Source organism: Ananas comosus, linkage group 16, assembly GCF_001540865.1.
Source record: "Ananas comosus cultivar F153 linkage group 16, ASM154086v1, whole genome shotgun sequence".
NCBI classification, from domain to species: domain Eukaryota; kingdom Viridiplantae; phylum Streptophyta; class Magnoliopsida; order Poales; family Bromeliaceae; genus Ananas; species Ananas comosus.
The window spans coordinates 892,336-906,191 of NC_033636.1; the positions used below are offsets into that span (position 1 = coordinate 892,336).

Below are 13,856 nucleotides of genomic sequence, written 5' to 3' on the forward strand. Positions count from 1 at the left end.
CTCTATAGAAATTTATATATAATATATATGAGAGAGAGAGAGAGAGAGAGAGAGAAGCTAGAATATTTTTATAGTAAAGAATAATTTTTGCTATCAATTTTTTTATCATTAGAGCCTAGAGTTAGTGGAGTTAGTAGAAAAGTTGATAATAAATACTTTTCAATACTTTTAGTAAGAATATGCTAATATATATATATATATATATATATATATATATATATATATATATATATATATATATAGCTATCGGTAGTATGAAGGTCTCTGTGCTACCAAGTTATGGTTTTCAAAGTGACGATCGATTGTCTTAGACACGATCTACGCTATTCAAAATATTTAGAAGCCAAATTTTCTATTTTTTTTCAATATTATTTAACTAGTGATCGAAAAGCCTCAAAATTGACAATTTTAATGGCCGATATTGTAATGCGTTTATAAATTTAACAGTATAAAACAATTCGAATCCGAAGAAATTTTTATAGAAAATTTTTTATACTATTTAGAGTAAATCAAATCTAGCGGAGCCGAACGTCAATTTCAAAGCCGCATTATTGAAAGCAATTTAGTAGCACGAAAACCTCTGTACTACTAACAGTGTACCGGCTAGATTCTCTCTCTCTCTCTCTCTCTCTCTCTAATATATACACAACAACATGATATTACTTACACTGATGTGTATTTCCAGATGTGAAAGTAAACAATCATGTTTACTTTTAAAAATATTCTAACCTAATTATATGTATATTTAGAGCAATTAATATGTACATGTCGTTTACATTGACCATCTCTTGCGCATGCAGGTGACAAAAAGCTTAATTTGTCAGTATCCAAAATCCGTAATTAGTTGAACTAAGTTATTTAATAGTTAATATCTGAGATTTCAAATTCAAAATTTAATTAACCTAATTAACTTAATTTATTTCTTAAATAAAAAAAACACAGGCATAAAAAAAAAAAAAACAAAACAAAAGAACATGATGTCACAAAAAAACAAAAGAAGCTACGTACTACTCCCTCGTGCACGTGTTTTTATTTTTTTTTTAATTTTCTTCTTGGTCTTAGCTTTAATTTGACTGTTAATTTTGTTTTTGTTTTTTTGTTTTCGTGGTCTAAACTTTTGACAAATAATTCTTGCCTTTTTCTTAGAACTTGTACTGCTGTTTTCCTACGCCCCTTCATATTTGCATTTTAATTAATGGTTTGAATTTTTATATATTTTTTTTACCATACACCTCTTTTGTCATCTTTGTAATTAGCAGTGCACAATGACATATATATATATTTCCTATTAAACCACTCTTTTGAATAAAAAAAATGAAAAACTATATATATATATTGCTCGTGCGTATTTGGTGCTTCTGTATATTCGTTCACTATATATCTATACTAATATATGTCGCAATTTGCTTCGAAAGAGGTCACCCATCGCTGAGACTACGGTTCAATTAACTTAATATTTTTATATGTTATTAGCTATAACTATTCCACATAGCTAGAATTATTCTTAAATCTTGGGATATCACAATATATGTCATTTTCTACGGCTTTGGTTTTTAAATTTTTTTAAAAAAATTCTTATTTTTAACTAAAAGGACAGAAAATAATTTTTCAGCCAGAATGTGCTACGTACGTACCAGGCAAAGAAAGAGGAAGAAGGAAAGGAAGAAGAGCATCTTCGCGGCGGTGTCGAAACCACCACCGCTGCCACCGCCGCCGGAGATGGCGGCCCAGGCGACGCTGGCGGTGGCGGGGGCGGCGAAGAAGAGGAAGAACACCGGCCGGAGCAGCGCGGGGAGGAGGCTCTCGCTCCCCGCGAGGCGTTGGTACAGCGTCACGAAAAGTACGAGGTAGTGGGCCAAGCCCACCGTAAACATGCACGTCGCAATCTCCTTCAAGTCCGTCGTCGCCGCCGCCGCTGCCGCCGCCGCCGCCATGTTCGCGATCACCGTCATCTGGCTCGTCGGGTTCGCCACCGCTGACAGGCAGTATTTCCGGCCCTTGGTGAACCACTGCCCGTACACTTTCACGTCCAGCACCAGAATTGGGACCGCAAACGCCCACCTGCACGTGCATATGTTAATTAAAAACATGCAGGTACGTAAAAAAAAAAAGAAAAAAAAAGATTAAATCATNATATAGTATAATTAATAATTTTATAATAAAAATAATGTATTATAATATATAACATATTATATTTATTTTATTTAGTTTTAATTCAATTTATAATTTTAATTAAGTTTGAAATTAAGCATTGGAATAGCACTATTCCACCAAAATGGTGGAATAGTAAATTTCTTGCTATTCCGGGATAATCGGGAATAGCAAGGTTTGACCGGGATAAAATATTCCGGTCAAATTTCATCTCGTTTGGCGGAATAGCGAGGATAACTTTCGTTATTCCCACTTATCCTTCAAACCAAACGGGGCTTTAAGTTTTTTGAATAGGCCAATACATATAAATTAATTAAAATAAGAGTGTTAAATAATTTAGCTGCATGCCAGAAAAATTAGCCGGTATCACAAAAGGATAAGTAGCAATGTGTTATGAATATAAATATTTAAAACATTATTCTCTCGCAACTTAAGCTTTTTAAGCCTCACCGAACTCAAAACAAGAATATTTTAAAACTCCGTTACAATTATTGTTTTACATTATATACGACAAGGATTCTAGGAGAGAGCTCAAACTTAGAACTTTAATTTCTTTTTTGATATTATATTAAATAATATCAAATAATCAATTTTTCGAAAAACTTAAAGCTGTCAGAAAATAATATTTTATTATTTTATATATGTGTTCAACATTTATACGCAATTGATCCTCTCGGACCAGCTTTTGATGAGTTGGCAAATTGGCTTAATATAATGTGCAAGTCCAAGTTTAGAATGTTGGGTAGTTTTTATTCGACTAATTCTTCTTTTTTTCTTTTTTTTTCAACAGTGAGCATGTCACCCAAAAAGAAAAAAAAAAAAAAGAAAAAAAAGAAAAAGAAAAAAAAGAGAGAGAAAATAAAAAGGGTAAAAGTGGGTACGTATGCGTGGACTCTTTGGCCATTTTCTTGGTACTACGATCAACGCCGTAGCAATAAATATTAACAAAAGGAGAGCAAACCCTTTTATTATTCATTAATTCCAACTTGAATTAATCCACGTGTTCTCCAGAAGCGTTCAGAGGTGTTAATGGCGAGGACGAGATGGTCCTAAGAAGATAGATAACAATATTTTTGGGTATGAAAAGTGAAAAATAAGTGCAATTAATTAACTAATCTTTGTTGAATATATAAATTAGAAATATTATCTTTGACCGTTTAAGTTTTTAAACCAGAACAACAATTGTTTTTACATAATTTAAGCATATATTCGAGTAGGCAGTCATGAGTAAAAATCTCTCCGAGTTTATTTTCCAGAAATGGGTGACCAAAGAAAAAATATTTTATATATAAATTAGACACATCAGTTATGACAGTTTAACGTTTTGAGAAAATTAATTATTCATATAATTAACATTCTTTTAAGATTAAGATCATGATTACTAAAAATAGATAGGAAAGAAAAAAAAATTAGGCACATATTAGAATAGCTCTTTCCTAAAGCCATGAAGTTTCATAAGGCACACATCATTATTGTGTTGTGTTTAAAATATTTCTCACAAATGTGTACATGGAAAAACGCCAAATATTTAGTGTAGAGATCGTATATATATGAGTCAATTATTTGACAAGATGCATGCTATATATATTCTAATTAGAGTGTACTTTGTTCACACAAATAGTTGGTCACTTTGTTCACAGTTTATCAAAAATTTTTTAGGACAAACTTTAAATACCTGGTTTCGTATTTCGCACTTTAATAACTATATGATTTAAAGTGTATCATGTAGTACCATGTGTGATTTTATTTTTCTTTTTTTATTCAGGCTCTTGTTAACTGTTTTGTTAATTCATATACAAAATTCTAGATATCCATCTAGCTTTATTGAATATTCACTTTAGTTGACTTTTAGTGTTTAACTTTGGTTACTGATTCTTAACAAGAAAAAAAATAGTGAAAGGAGAGAATCATAAAATATATAGAAAAATGAAACCACGGGGTAGCTAAGATACACTTAAACAAAAATTCTATAAATTGTACTGATGTTTTCCCAAATTTTATATTCTACTTTTTTGTCTAGAATTTACATTATGTTCGTTTAGAAAAATTTCTACATATAATCTAATTGGAATGGATTTGAAATCTTTTGGTTTGGTACATATAATTACATGATGTGGATAAAAATTGTATAGTTATTTGATTTGATGAAAAAATATATGTTATAAATAGCTGATTTACTTCAATTCAGTGCAGTCAAAGATTAAATGTAAAGTTTTACTTTTTATTGGTTAAAATGTAGAATGATAAACAAGTATTAGCAAGACCTTTGTGACTAACTAATAATAAGTCATTATATATTTGATAAAGCGATAAAATTGTATTATTACCGCCCCTGAACTTTTGTGCGAAGTTTCACTGTACCCTCTCTGAATTTCTTTGCTAAAATGGACATGCATGCTAACCGCCCTAAACTCTAATATTTCGTTCATGTGTACCCCCTTCCATCAGTTGTCCGTCAAGCTCCGTAACGGAAACTGACGATAGGAATAAATACGATATGATAATATTAGAGTTTAGGTTTTAGATGTCTATTTTAGAGTCTGAGGGTTAAGTGAAACTTGCGCCAAAAATTCAGAAGGTAACCATACAATTTACCTCAAATTCTTACTATAAATTATTTTTTATATTTTATATTAATAAATTCTAATTGGCTAAAATGAATACAAATATTTATTAAGTGTATGTTATAGAACAATCTTCTCAAGATAAAAGGGACAAAGGAGTACACAGATAAATTACTGAGAATAAAATCTCTATAATCCGAAGTGAGACACCCTGATTATAAATCAACCATATAGCGAGTACATACAGGATACTAGAGTGCTGCGAGCAATGCGTAGGTAGTTAGTATCGCTCTTCTTGTTCTTTAGCACTCTATATTCATTTCTTTCACTTTTATTTTAGTTACATGAAAATATAGGATAAAACTATGGTATGATTTATTTTTACGATAAAAAAATATATAAATTCAAAATCAAGTATATCATTAATTTGAGGATTAGTTTAGTCAATTCATAAGTAACATATTATAATGAAGATAATTGTTATAGTCAGGGAGTCGCCGCTACGGATAAATTGTACTACATTCTCTTGAACTATGTAATGAGTCAATTATTTATTAGTGAACAGTGGCAATTTACCATTTGATATTATCAATAGGATTTGATAAATTTTTATAAGTGAACAAAACAATATTATGGCCAAACTTATAAATTCTGTAGCAGCAACGACTATATGTAAAATTTTCATCGAATTATACTATTGCTAAAAATATTTTTTCCAATAAAAAGTTAAGGAATTTTGACTAGGCTGCTTACTGGCCTTATTTGACAAATGTTGAAAATTTAGCAGCGAATAGTTAGCCACAGAGATGAAAGCCGGTTTTTTTTGAGGGCGAATAAGTTTTGCCAGTATCTTTTACACCCGCGATTTAACTGTACGCACAACGCAAAAAATTTCGCTCAAAAAAGCGGGGCGATTATTATGTTTTGTGGCTTATGTTTAGCACAAAAAAAATTCGAGTTTCTTGTAAGTGACACAACTATTGTTGTTTGAAAATATTTTCCCACAAATGTGTACAAGGGTAGAGCCCAAATATGTTAATTAGGAGACCGATGTAATGACATCAAATTATTTTGTCATAGATGCATGCATTATTTAATATATGATCCTATGGGCGCAACCTGTAGTACATGTACTTGTTCATACAGAATATCATAAATATACTATGATAGGTAAATAGCTCCCTATTATTAATTGCAATAATAATTCACGGTTAAATTTATTTAACCCTGCCTTTGATCTTTATTAACGTATTCTTAACTTTGCTAATCTGCAGTTTGAAAAAAAAAATTATTTCACTATTCTATGATTAATTAGGGCTACATCCAGCAATCTCACTGTCGCAACAGCTAGCTAATTTAACGTTCGCTTAAATAAGTCTAGAATCAGCTGCTCATTTAGTAATCGAGCTAAATCTGAGCCTAAATTTTTCCTAGCTCGAAATCCCTAACAAGTCGAGGCACAACTAGTTCAGCTTGCTCATCGCTCGCTTCGATATAGGTCGCAATAACATAATAAAGAAATTTCTACCATTTAGATTTAGATCAGCCCAATGTAATAGATTTACATGTTGTGAGTTTCAATTATTAGATTAAGATTCTTGCAACTTTTCACCCAATAGTAGAGGCCTGCAGAATCTAACTTGCATTCGCCAAACGGAGCTGCGCTAGCTCGCTTGATTTTCAGCTGAATTTTCATGAGTGCAATCATGTTCGGCTCTTTTTTATAAATTAACGAGCGAATACCAGTCGGGCTCATTTGCTCGTGGTTTAGGCTCATTGAGCAGCCAATCCAACGCATTTGAAATGAACTTCCTCCTCAGGAGGACAGGTTGCATGTTTCAGGTAGATCTAATGTAGGTGCTAAAAATCTATTGACCTCATCATCATGTGTTCCAAGAACCATCCAAGCTCATCTTTTCTCGATAATCCCATGCCCCGAAGTGGGGTATCCAAAGCATTTCTCTTCTAAAATACATGCACATTTAATATTTGTTAGTTTCAAATCATACACACTTAATTTTGAGTATACGTACTCCATTTAACGACAATCGTTTTAATTAATAAAATTTCTTAAATCAAATAAAGAACGATAAAAGCAAAAGGAATAGCAAACTACTTCGAAAATTAAAATTCAAAAAAAAATTCAATAATTAATTATTTAATTCTTCTTCTAGAAATAAAGCGCAATAAACGCACCTATCTCTCTAGCCAGTTTGTATCCTTTGACTTTGACTTGGACTTTGACTTGTTTTTGAGCACAAAATGCATTTTTAAGACGTGTAATTGTTATTAGTCAAGGATGCATGCATTTGCGCATGCACATTTCAAGAATAATTAAATGTGGGGGTACGTAATAATGCAAAATAGCTTATGTTGGTGCCGCGTCGCATTTTGTCTCTCTTTGATTTGGTTTTCACCAATTAGCTCCCAAGTGGAAAAAAAGATATTATAAACTTTATAACAAACAAATTAAATTTGTTGAATATGGTCATGATTAATAGTTAATTATAATATAAGAATTAATGATCGAACCAATAAATAAGAGTAAAATTGAGTTCTGTAATCGCAAAAACGCTCCATTAAACTATATATATATATATATATATATATATATGTATATCTGTTTAACAAAAATACATATTATCTTAAACCAATCATATGTAGAGATCCCCTCAAGCTATTTTGTAAATGTTTAATTTGTCATTCCCCATTTAAATAAATATATTGTATTTAATTTTATTTCATCTTAAAAAATCCATGTAGTAAACTATTTTTTTTTTTCGCAAACAATAGGGATAGTTGAAATGAGGTTATAGAATGTATCAAATGTTTATTATACCGCCCTATGATTTGCAACACAAATAATATTCAGTAACCTATTTTATAGTAGGTATTTAGTGATAACAAATAAAACTCACATGCGGAAATTTAAGAACACATGTTTAAACCATTAGCAGATAAACTGAAAAAGCGCTAAATCAAGACCGAGCAACCAAATTATCATCTTTCGGGCGTTAAATTGCTCATTTGGTTCTATATATATAGTCGTGGGATACTTCTGATACATTAAAGTCACTTTGTGCTGTTAAGTTTTCCAAATATGATTTACCCCCTTTAACGCATTTTATCCGTTAGACATATACCATTCACAACGACCCACTCAACCATAAGGATGCCACTCAACTACACAGGGACCACTACACTGTCAAAGCGACACAACAATTATTCGACCTACAAAAAATATGAAAGCACCAACTTACTTATGCCCTTCAAATGTAATAGTAGCTCTCACTATCTATCTATAGTATATATATAAGAGAGAGAGAGATGACGTCCGACTATGTGCTTGTAAAGCACCAAACACTTGTGCTTGTAGATTTTTTAACCGTTTAAGATCAGCCTGTTGACTATTTACACACTGTTAGATATATCTATTCAATAACTCACCACATCAACCCTAGAGGCGCGCCATCATTCTAACACAATTTCCATAATTCACAGGGCTGAAATTACGAGCACCAAATCCGATTAACTTTCACAAGCAATAGGAGCTTCAATTATATATATTATTATATATATATATATATATATATATATATATATATATATATATATATATATATATATATAAAGTTGGACTGGGCTACTATTAGTAGCAAAATCCCATTGTTGCTACCAGTTTTTTAGCCTTTGGATCAACTCTTTTCATTATTTCTAACCATTGGATTAAATACTATAACCCAGTGGGGACCACTCAACCCTAGGGGGACCACTCAACTCTAACCGACTAATATCATCCTGACCCTACAATTTTTCATCCAAGGGTTAAAAATTTGATAGCAAAAAAAACATTTTACTATTAATAGTATTCCAGTCTAATTCTATATATATATATATATATATGATGTTCAATTAATGTAATTAATTTTTAGAGTAGATTAATAATTTTTTCGTTTTGTCAAGTAATAATTGATTCGTTATGTATTATCTCTTTTCGTTCTTTTGCTTATTGGCTCGCAACGACTTAGGCCTGTGTCGAGTAATTCTTTCATCTCATTCTTTTTCTACTTTTTATCTTCTCCTCCTCTTTTTGTTATGCTTTCTTTTTCTCTTCTCCTTTTATTCTTTTTCTTCTTCGTTTTTATTCTTTTTCTTCAATTTTTTTCTTCTTCTAATTCATTTTATTCATTTTCTCAATTTCTCTTCTTCTCGAAAGTATCATATTCCGCTTCCTCACATTTTCTTCTTCTTTCTTTCCCCTTCTTTTTCCATTATTCATCATCATCTTCTTCTACTTCTTGAAGATATTGGCAGCTCAAATGTTGGATTTCGTCAGAAACAATGGAATCAGAAACAGTAGGGACCGAATTAAAATAGTCTAAAGATTGGTTAAAAAAGGTTCAGGAACAATGGTGAAATTAACCTTAATATTCATAAAGTTACTTTTATTATATATATATATATATATATATATATATATATATATATATATATATTAGATTTGTTGAGATCTGGTCAAAACCGGTCAGTAAATAATGGTCAATTCAACGAATATCTCAACCAATAATAAAATCAACTTTGGTAATCGCACCACCTGAGGAATGACACTAGTACACTTTTATATTTTTATTTTCTTTTGTCAAAAAAAGATATTTCTTAATTTTCATCAAAAATCATATTTTTAAGTTTCAATTTGAGTTTGAATTTGTAGTCATAATCAGGTAGGTAATTGCACTACTTGTTGATCTCACGGCAGCAGCAATAAGTAGTATGGATGTTCTCATTAGCAACTTTGAATATTCTTGCTAGTTATTGCAACTTTGAACATTCTTGCTAGTTATTTTGATTCGCTTTTGTGGAGTTGGGGTTTTCTTTCTTTGCTTTTGAAGCGAGCATTTGTGGACAATGGAAAAGTGCTTCTGGGAGCCATCACTACTACCACTAGAAGCAATCTAGTATGTTTCTAGACATAAAAGAGTGTGCTTTTACTTGATTGCCGTTTCAGACGATGTGGCATTTAAATTCATAATTAATAAATATTGCTAAATAAAAGTAAAATTGTAGGGTGTTGGCGCCATAAAAATCGTGCCACGTGGTAAGTCGGCCTAGACCACATGGAGGGCTTCCAAAGCCAAACGTAGTGGTACCACATGGAGGGCTTCCAAAGCCAAACGTAGTGGTATGCCAGGATCTTGGAAGAAGGCATCCAAAGCCAAAAATTGGTTGGGCGAGATGCGGTTGAGATCGACCAGGAGTGGCCCGCAGAAATAGGGACATGGCGGAGACGAATCCTGTACTAGAGAATAACTGAATAACGACAGGCGAGACTATAAAATAAACAAAATATACCTGCCAAAAAAGATTTTTTTTCCTGCGAACAAGAAAACCATTCTATTCTAGCATTTTTTCACTTTCTAGGAATAGTTTACTTGTAATCTTCACTTCTCCTGTATTTCCTATTTTCATAGGAGTAGTTTGTTAATCTGGATTTTCCTATTTAGGTAGCAGATTTTATTATATTTCTGAGTGGGACTCATTACTTGTATAACTTCTACTTACCAAAATATATCAAAGTCACTCGGCTCATTCTAGCCGAATTGATAATAACATAGAGCGTACGAACTCGACTGAGCAGATCTCTCATCAGCCGATCGCTTGAGTCTGTTTGGGCCGTATTTCGAGGGTCACTAGCAGGAGCCATCTCATCGCTCGACTTATTTTCCGAAGCTGAGTTTGACCAGGTCAATAGTCCAGAAATTCGGCTCCCAACACAAAGTAAAATTAAGTGCAACTTTTTGAATCATGGGACGGTAAAGCAAAAATAATATTAAACCGCAGGGGAGGCAACATAATCAGGTATTCCACTACTTAGTGATCTCACAGGAGCAGCAATTAAGTACTATATATGTTCTCATTAACAACTTTGAATATTGATACTTGTTATTTTGATTCACTTTGTAGAGTTGGGCTTTTCTTTGGTTGCTTTGTATGTAGCATCTCTGGACAATGGAAAAGTGCTTTTACTTCCATGTCGTTGTTACAGACAATGTAGCAATTAAACTCATGATAAACACTATTACAGAGTAAAACTAAGTACAACTTTTTGAGCTATGGGACAATAAGTGAAATGCACAACAAATTGATGTGTACCTTTTCTTTTGGATTCATACCTTCTCAATTTTTTCTTTTTAAATCTTTATTTGGAGTCATAAAGTGTGCTTTTACTTCCTTTTTTTTTTTATACTATAGCCACTTAAACCTACAAACTAGAAGCGATGGGAGTTAAGAGGTTTATTTCAGAATAGTCTAGGGTTGATGGGGTTTATACACCTTTCTCTAATGCGACTAGTACTGGAGGAGCAATACTATTCATACGTACACTAGCTCCCCGTTTGGATTGGGGATAAGGGGTGGAATAACTCCTTATCCCCCTTTATACCCATAAATGCTAATTTTTTACCCGAAAATAGTAGTTGTTGGGTACCTGAAATAAGCTGGTATAACTATCCCCACCAATACTTCCATTTTCTATATATAACTTCCTACTATTTTTCTTATTCCATATTATCTATCCAAACGCTATTTTTCTTATCCTCGGAAATAACCTAATTTTCATCCAAATGCTATTTTTTTAATCCCCATACTTGTATCTATTCCTGTAATAGCTAGTTCTTCCTTATACCCAAACCAAACGATACCTTAACAAAAGGAATACATATCATACAGTTCATTCATCTAAAGAATGTGATTTTTTTTATTTGTCACAACATGTGACAGATAAAAAAAATCTTATCAATTAAATAAATGGCTATAAATCATACACTCTCGAATGGGGTGTATGATTAGCTTTTTCCTTCACGATAATATTAAGGATTAATTGCACAATTAGTCCACAACCTTCTCGATTTTTCAATTGAATCTCGAACTTTCTTTTTCTTAATCAATTAATTAGCGTTCAACCTTCAGATTTCATTTCAGTTATATTCTTGTCGTCCATGCTTCCATTATCTTTAACGGGGTTGATAAGCGGTTGTGTTGCATGTTATGATTTAGATTTATAATTAAATTCTTAGATTGTGACATCTCAGTAGTCCTAAATCGGATAGAAATGAGATTATAATTGCGTATATAAGAGATTATAGACATTAGTAATAATAATTGGGTTCAAGTATTTTGGGTCAGTGGTTTGAATCCAACGAGTTATTATTACTACTGGTCTGAATTGTTACATTTGGTATCAGAGGTAATCACCAACTGGAAGTATGAAATGAGTCTCGGCTTAATCAAAGTCAGATGACAGGCTAAATCAGGATCAAGAAACGACAGACTAAACCAGAATTGGAATGATAAGTCTAGCAAGACAAATCTAACATCGTCTGATGATTTCGGGCCGTGAGCTATTGCTTTGAGTGTGTTGCACGCCCAAGTTTGTCATGGGTGATCTTTACAGCCAATGCCATGGTGGTCAGTTATGGGTTAGAGAAACTTGCTCAAAAGTTTAGTCCAAATTGGTGCTCGCAGAAGAGAGAAGTCTTCTTGGTTTATACATCACTAGTTAAGCCATCTAGTATGCTTCTAGACTTAAAAAGAGTGTGTGGGGCGACTTTGTGCAACTTTTTGAATCATAAGACGATAAAGTGAAATGCACTAAATCACATAGGGGAAAAATTGATGTTTATTGCTTTTTCTGGATTCAGACCTTCTCAACTTTTTTTCCTTTTTTAGATTTTTATACTTATTAAATTAAATATTTTATTAAATTTAATAATTTAATTTCTTAGTAATTAATTACTAGTTAACCTAGTTTTGTTTACTAAAAATTGATCAGAACCATTAAATTTAGTGAAATTATCAATGAATTTAATAGAATTTCCTCTTATTTTACACTATATATACCACGTAATCTGCAAAAACTAGTAGCGATGGGAGTCTCAATCAAAAAACAAAATGTTGAGGGAGTCATTTTAGAATAGCCTATAGTTGTTGGGGTTTCTACCCATTTTTACCATAATATAGTACTAAAGATTAATTACACCATTGGTCAAAAACCTTTTCGATTTTTCAATTAGGTCCCTAACTTTCTTTCTTAATTAATCAAGTTTCCAACCTTCAGAATTTATTTCAATTAGATCTCTGTCGTCCATAACTCTATTATCTTTAATCGGGATTGATAAGTGGTTATGTATAATACCAGGATTTGGTTACATCATTTATAGTTAAATCCTAGTTTGAAAAAAATAAATATTAAAAATATTAAAAATAAATCGAGTGTGATTCAAATATAAATTAGAGTAGAATTCTTAAAAGAGGCTAGGATTAGGATAGCTTTTGATACAAGCTATATATATATATATATATATATAGAAAGAGAGAGAGAGAGAGAGCTAGGCTGGTATACTATCGGTAGTATGGAGGCCTCCGTGCTATCAAGTTGTTTTCAGTGATGCGGCTTCCAAATCAACGATCGACTCCATTAGATTTGATCTACACTATTAAAAGCAATTGGAAACTAAATTTTGTAATTTTTTAACATCATTTGACTAGTGATTAAAAGGTCTCAAAATTAACAATTTTAATGGTAGATATGATGTGTTTGTGAATTTAACGGTGTAAAACAATTCAAATCTGATAAAATTTTTATAGAAAATTCTCTTCACTATTTAGAGTAAAATTAGTACCTCTGATTTTAAATTCAAGTCTTTTATCATCATTTTTATGAGATTTTTATTTTCAGCCATTCATTTTTAGACTACTCGTTCGATAGGTAAATAACACCAAAAAATTATAAAATTTAGGCTCCAGATGCTTTTAATGGTGTAGATCAAGTCTAACGGAGCCGATCGTCGATTTGGAAGCCGTATCATTGAAAACAACTTGATAGCATAGAGGCCTCCGTATTACCGATAGTATACCAACCTAGCGCTCTCTCTCTCTCTCTCTCTCTCTCTCTCTCCCTCTCTCTCTCTCTCTCTCTCTCTCTCTCTCTCTCTCTCTCTATATATATATATATATATATATATATAGAATTAGGCTACTATGCTATCTATAGTACCGGTGCTCCGGTACTATAGTTTTACTCTCTCTCTCTCTCTCTCTCTCTCTCTCTCTCTCTCTCTCTCTCTCTCTCTCTCTCTCTCTCTC

The 13,856-nt window shown here is 32.1% G+C and overlaps 1 protein-coding gene across 1 annotated transcript; it reads right to left on the reverse strand.

Annotated features, from left to right (window-relative positions):
- On the reverse strand, positions 1,623-6,647 carry LOC109722563 (S-type anion channel SLAH4-like). The gene is made up of 2 exons (XM_020250657.1): positions 6,592-6,647; positions 1,623-2,061 (listed from the first exon to the last, which is right to left on the reverse strand). Exons 1-2 carry the CDS (start codon positions 6,645-6,647, stop codon positions 1,623-1,625), a joined length of 495 nt encoding a protein of 164 aa, XP_020106246.1.

Excerpts from the sequence above, each read along its gene's own strand:
- LOC109722563 (XM_020250657.1), bottom strand. The coding sequence starts at position 6,647 with ATGGGATTATCGAGAAAAGATGAGCTTGGATGGTTCTTGGAACACATG. Across the intron at positions 2,062-6,591 it reads TTGGAACACATGATGATGAG|GTGGGCGTTTGCGGTCCCAA; the intron begins GTCAATAGATTT and ends ATGCACGTGCAG.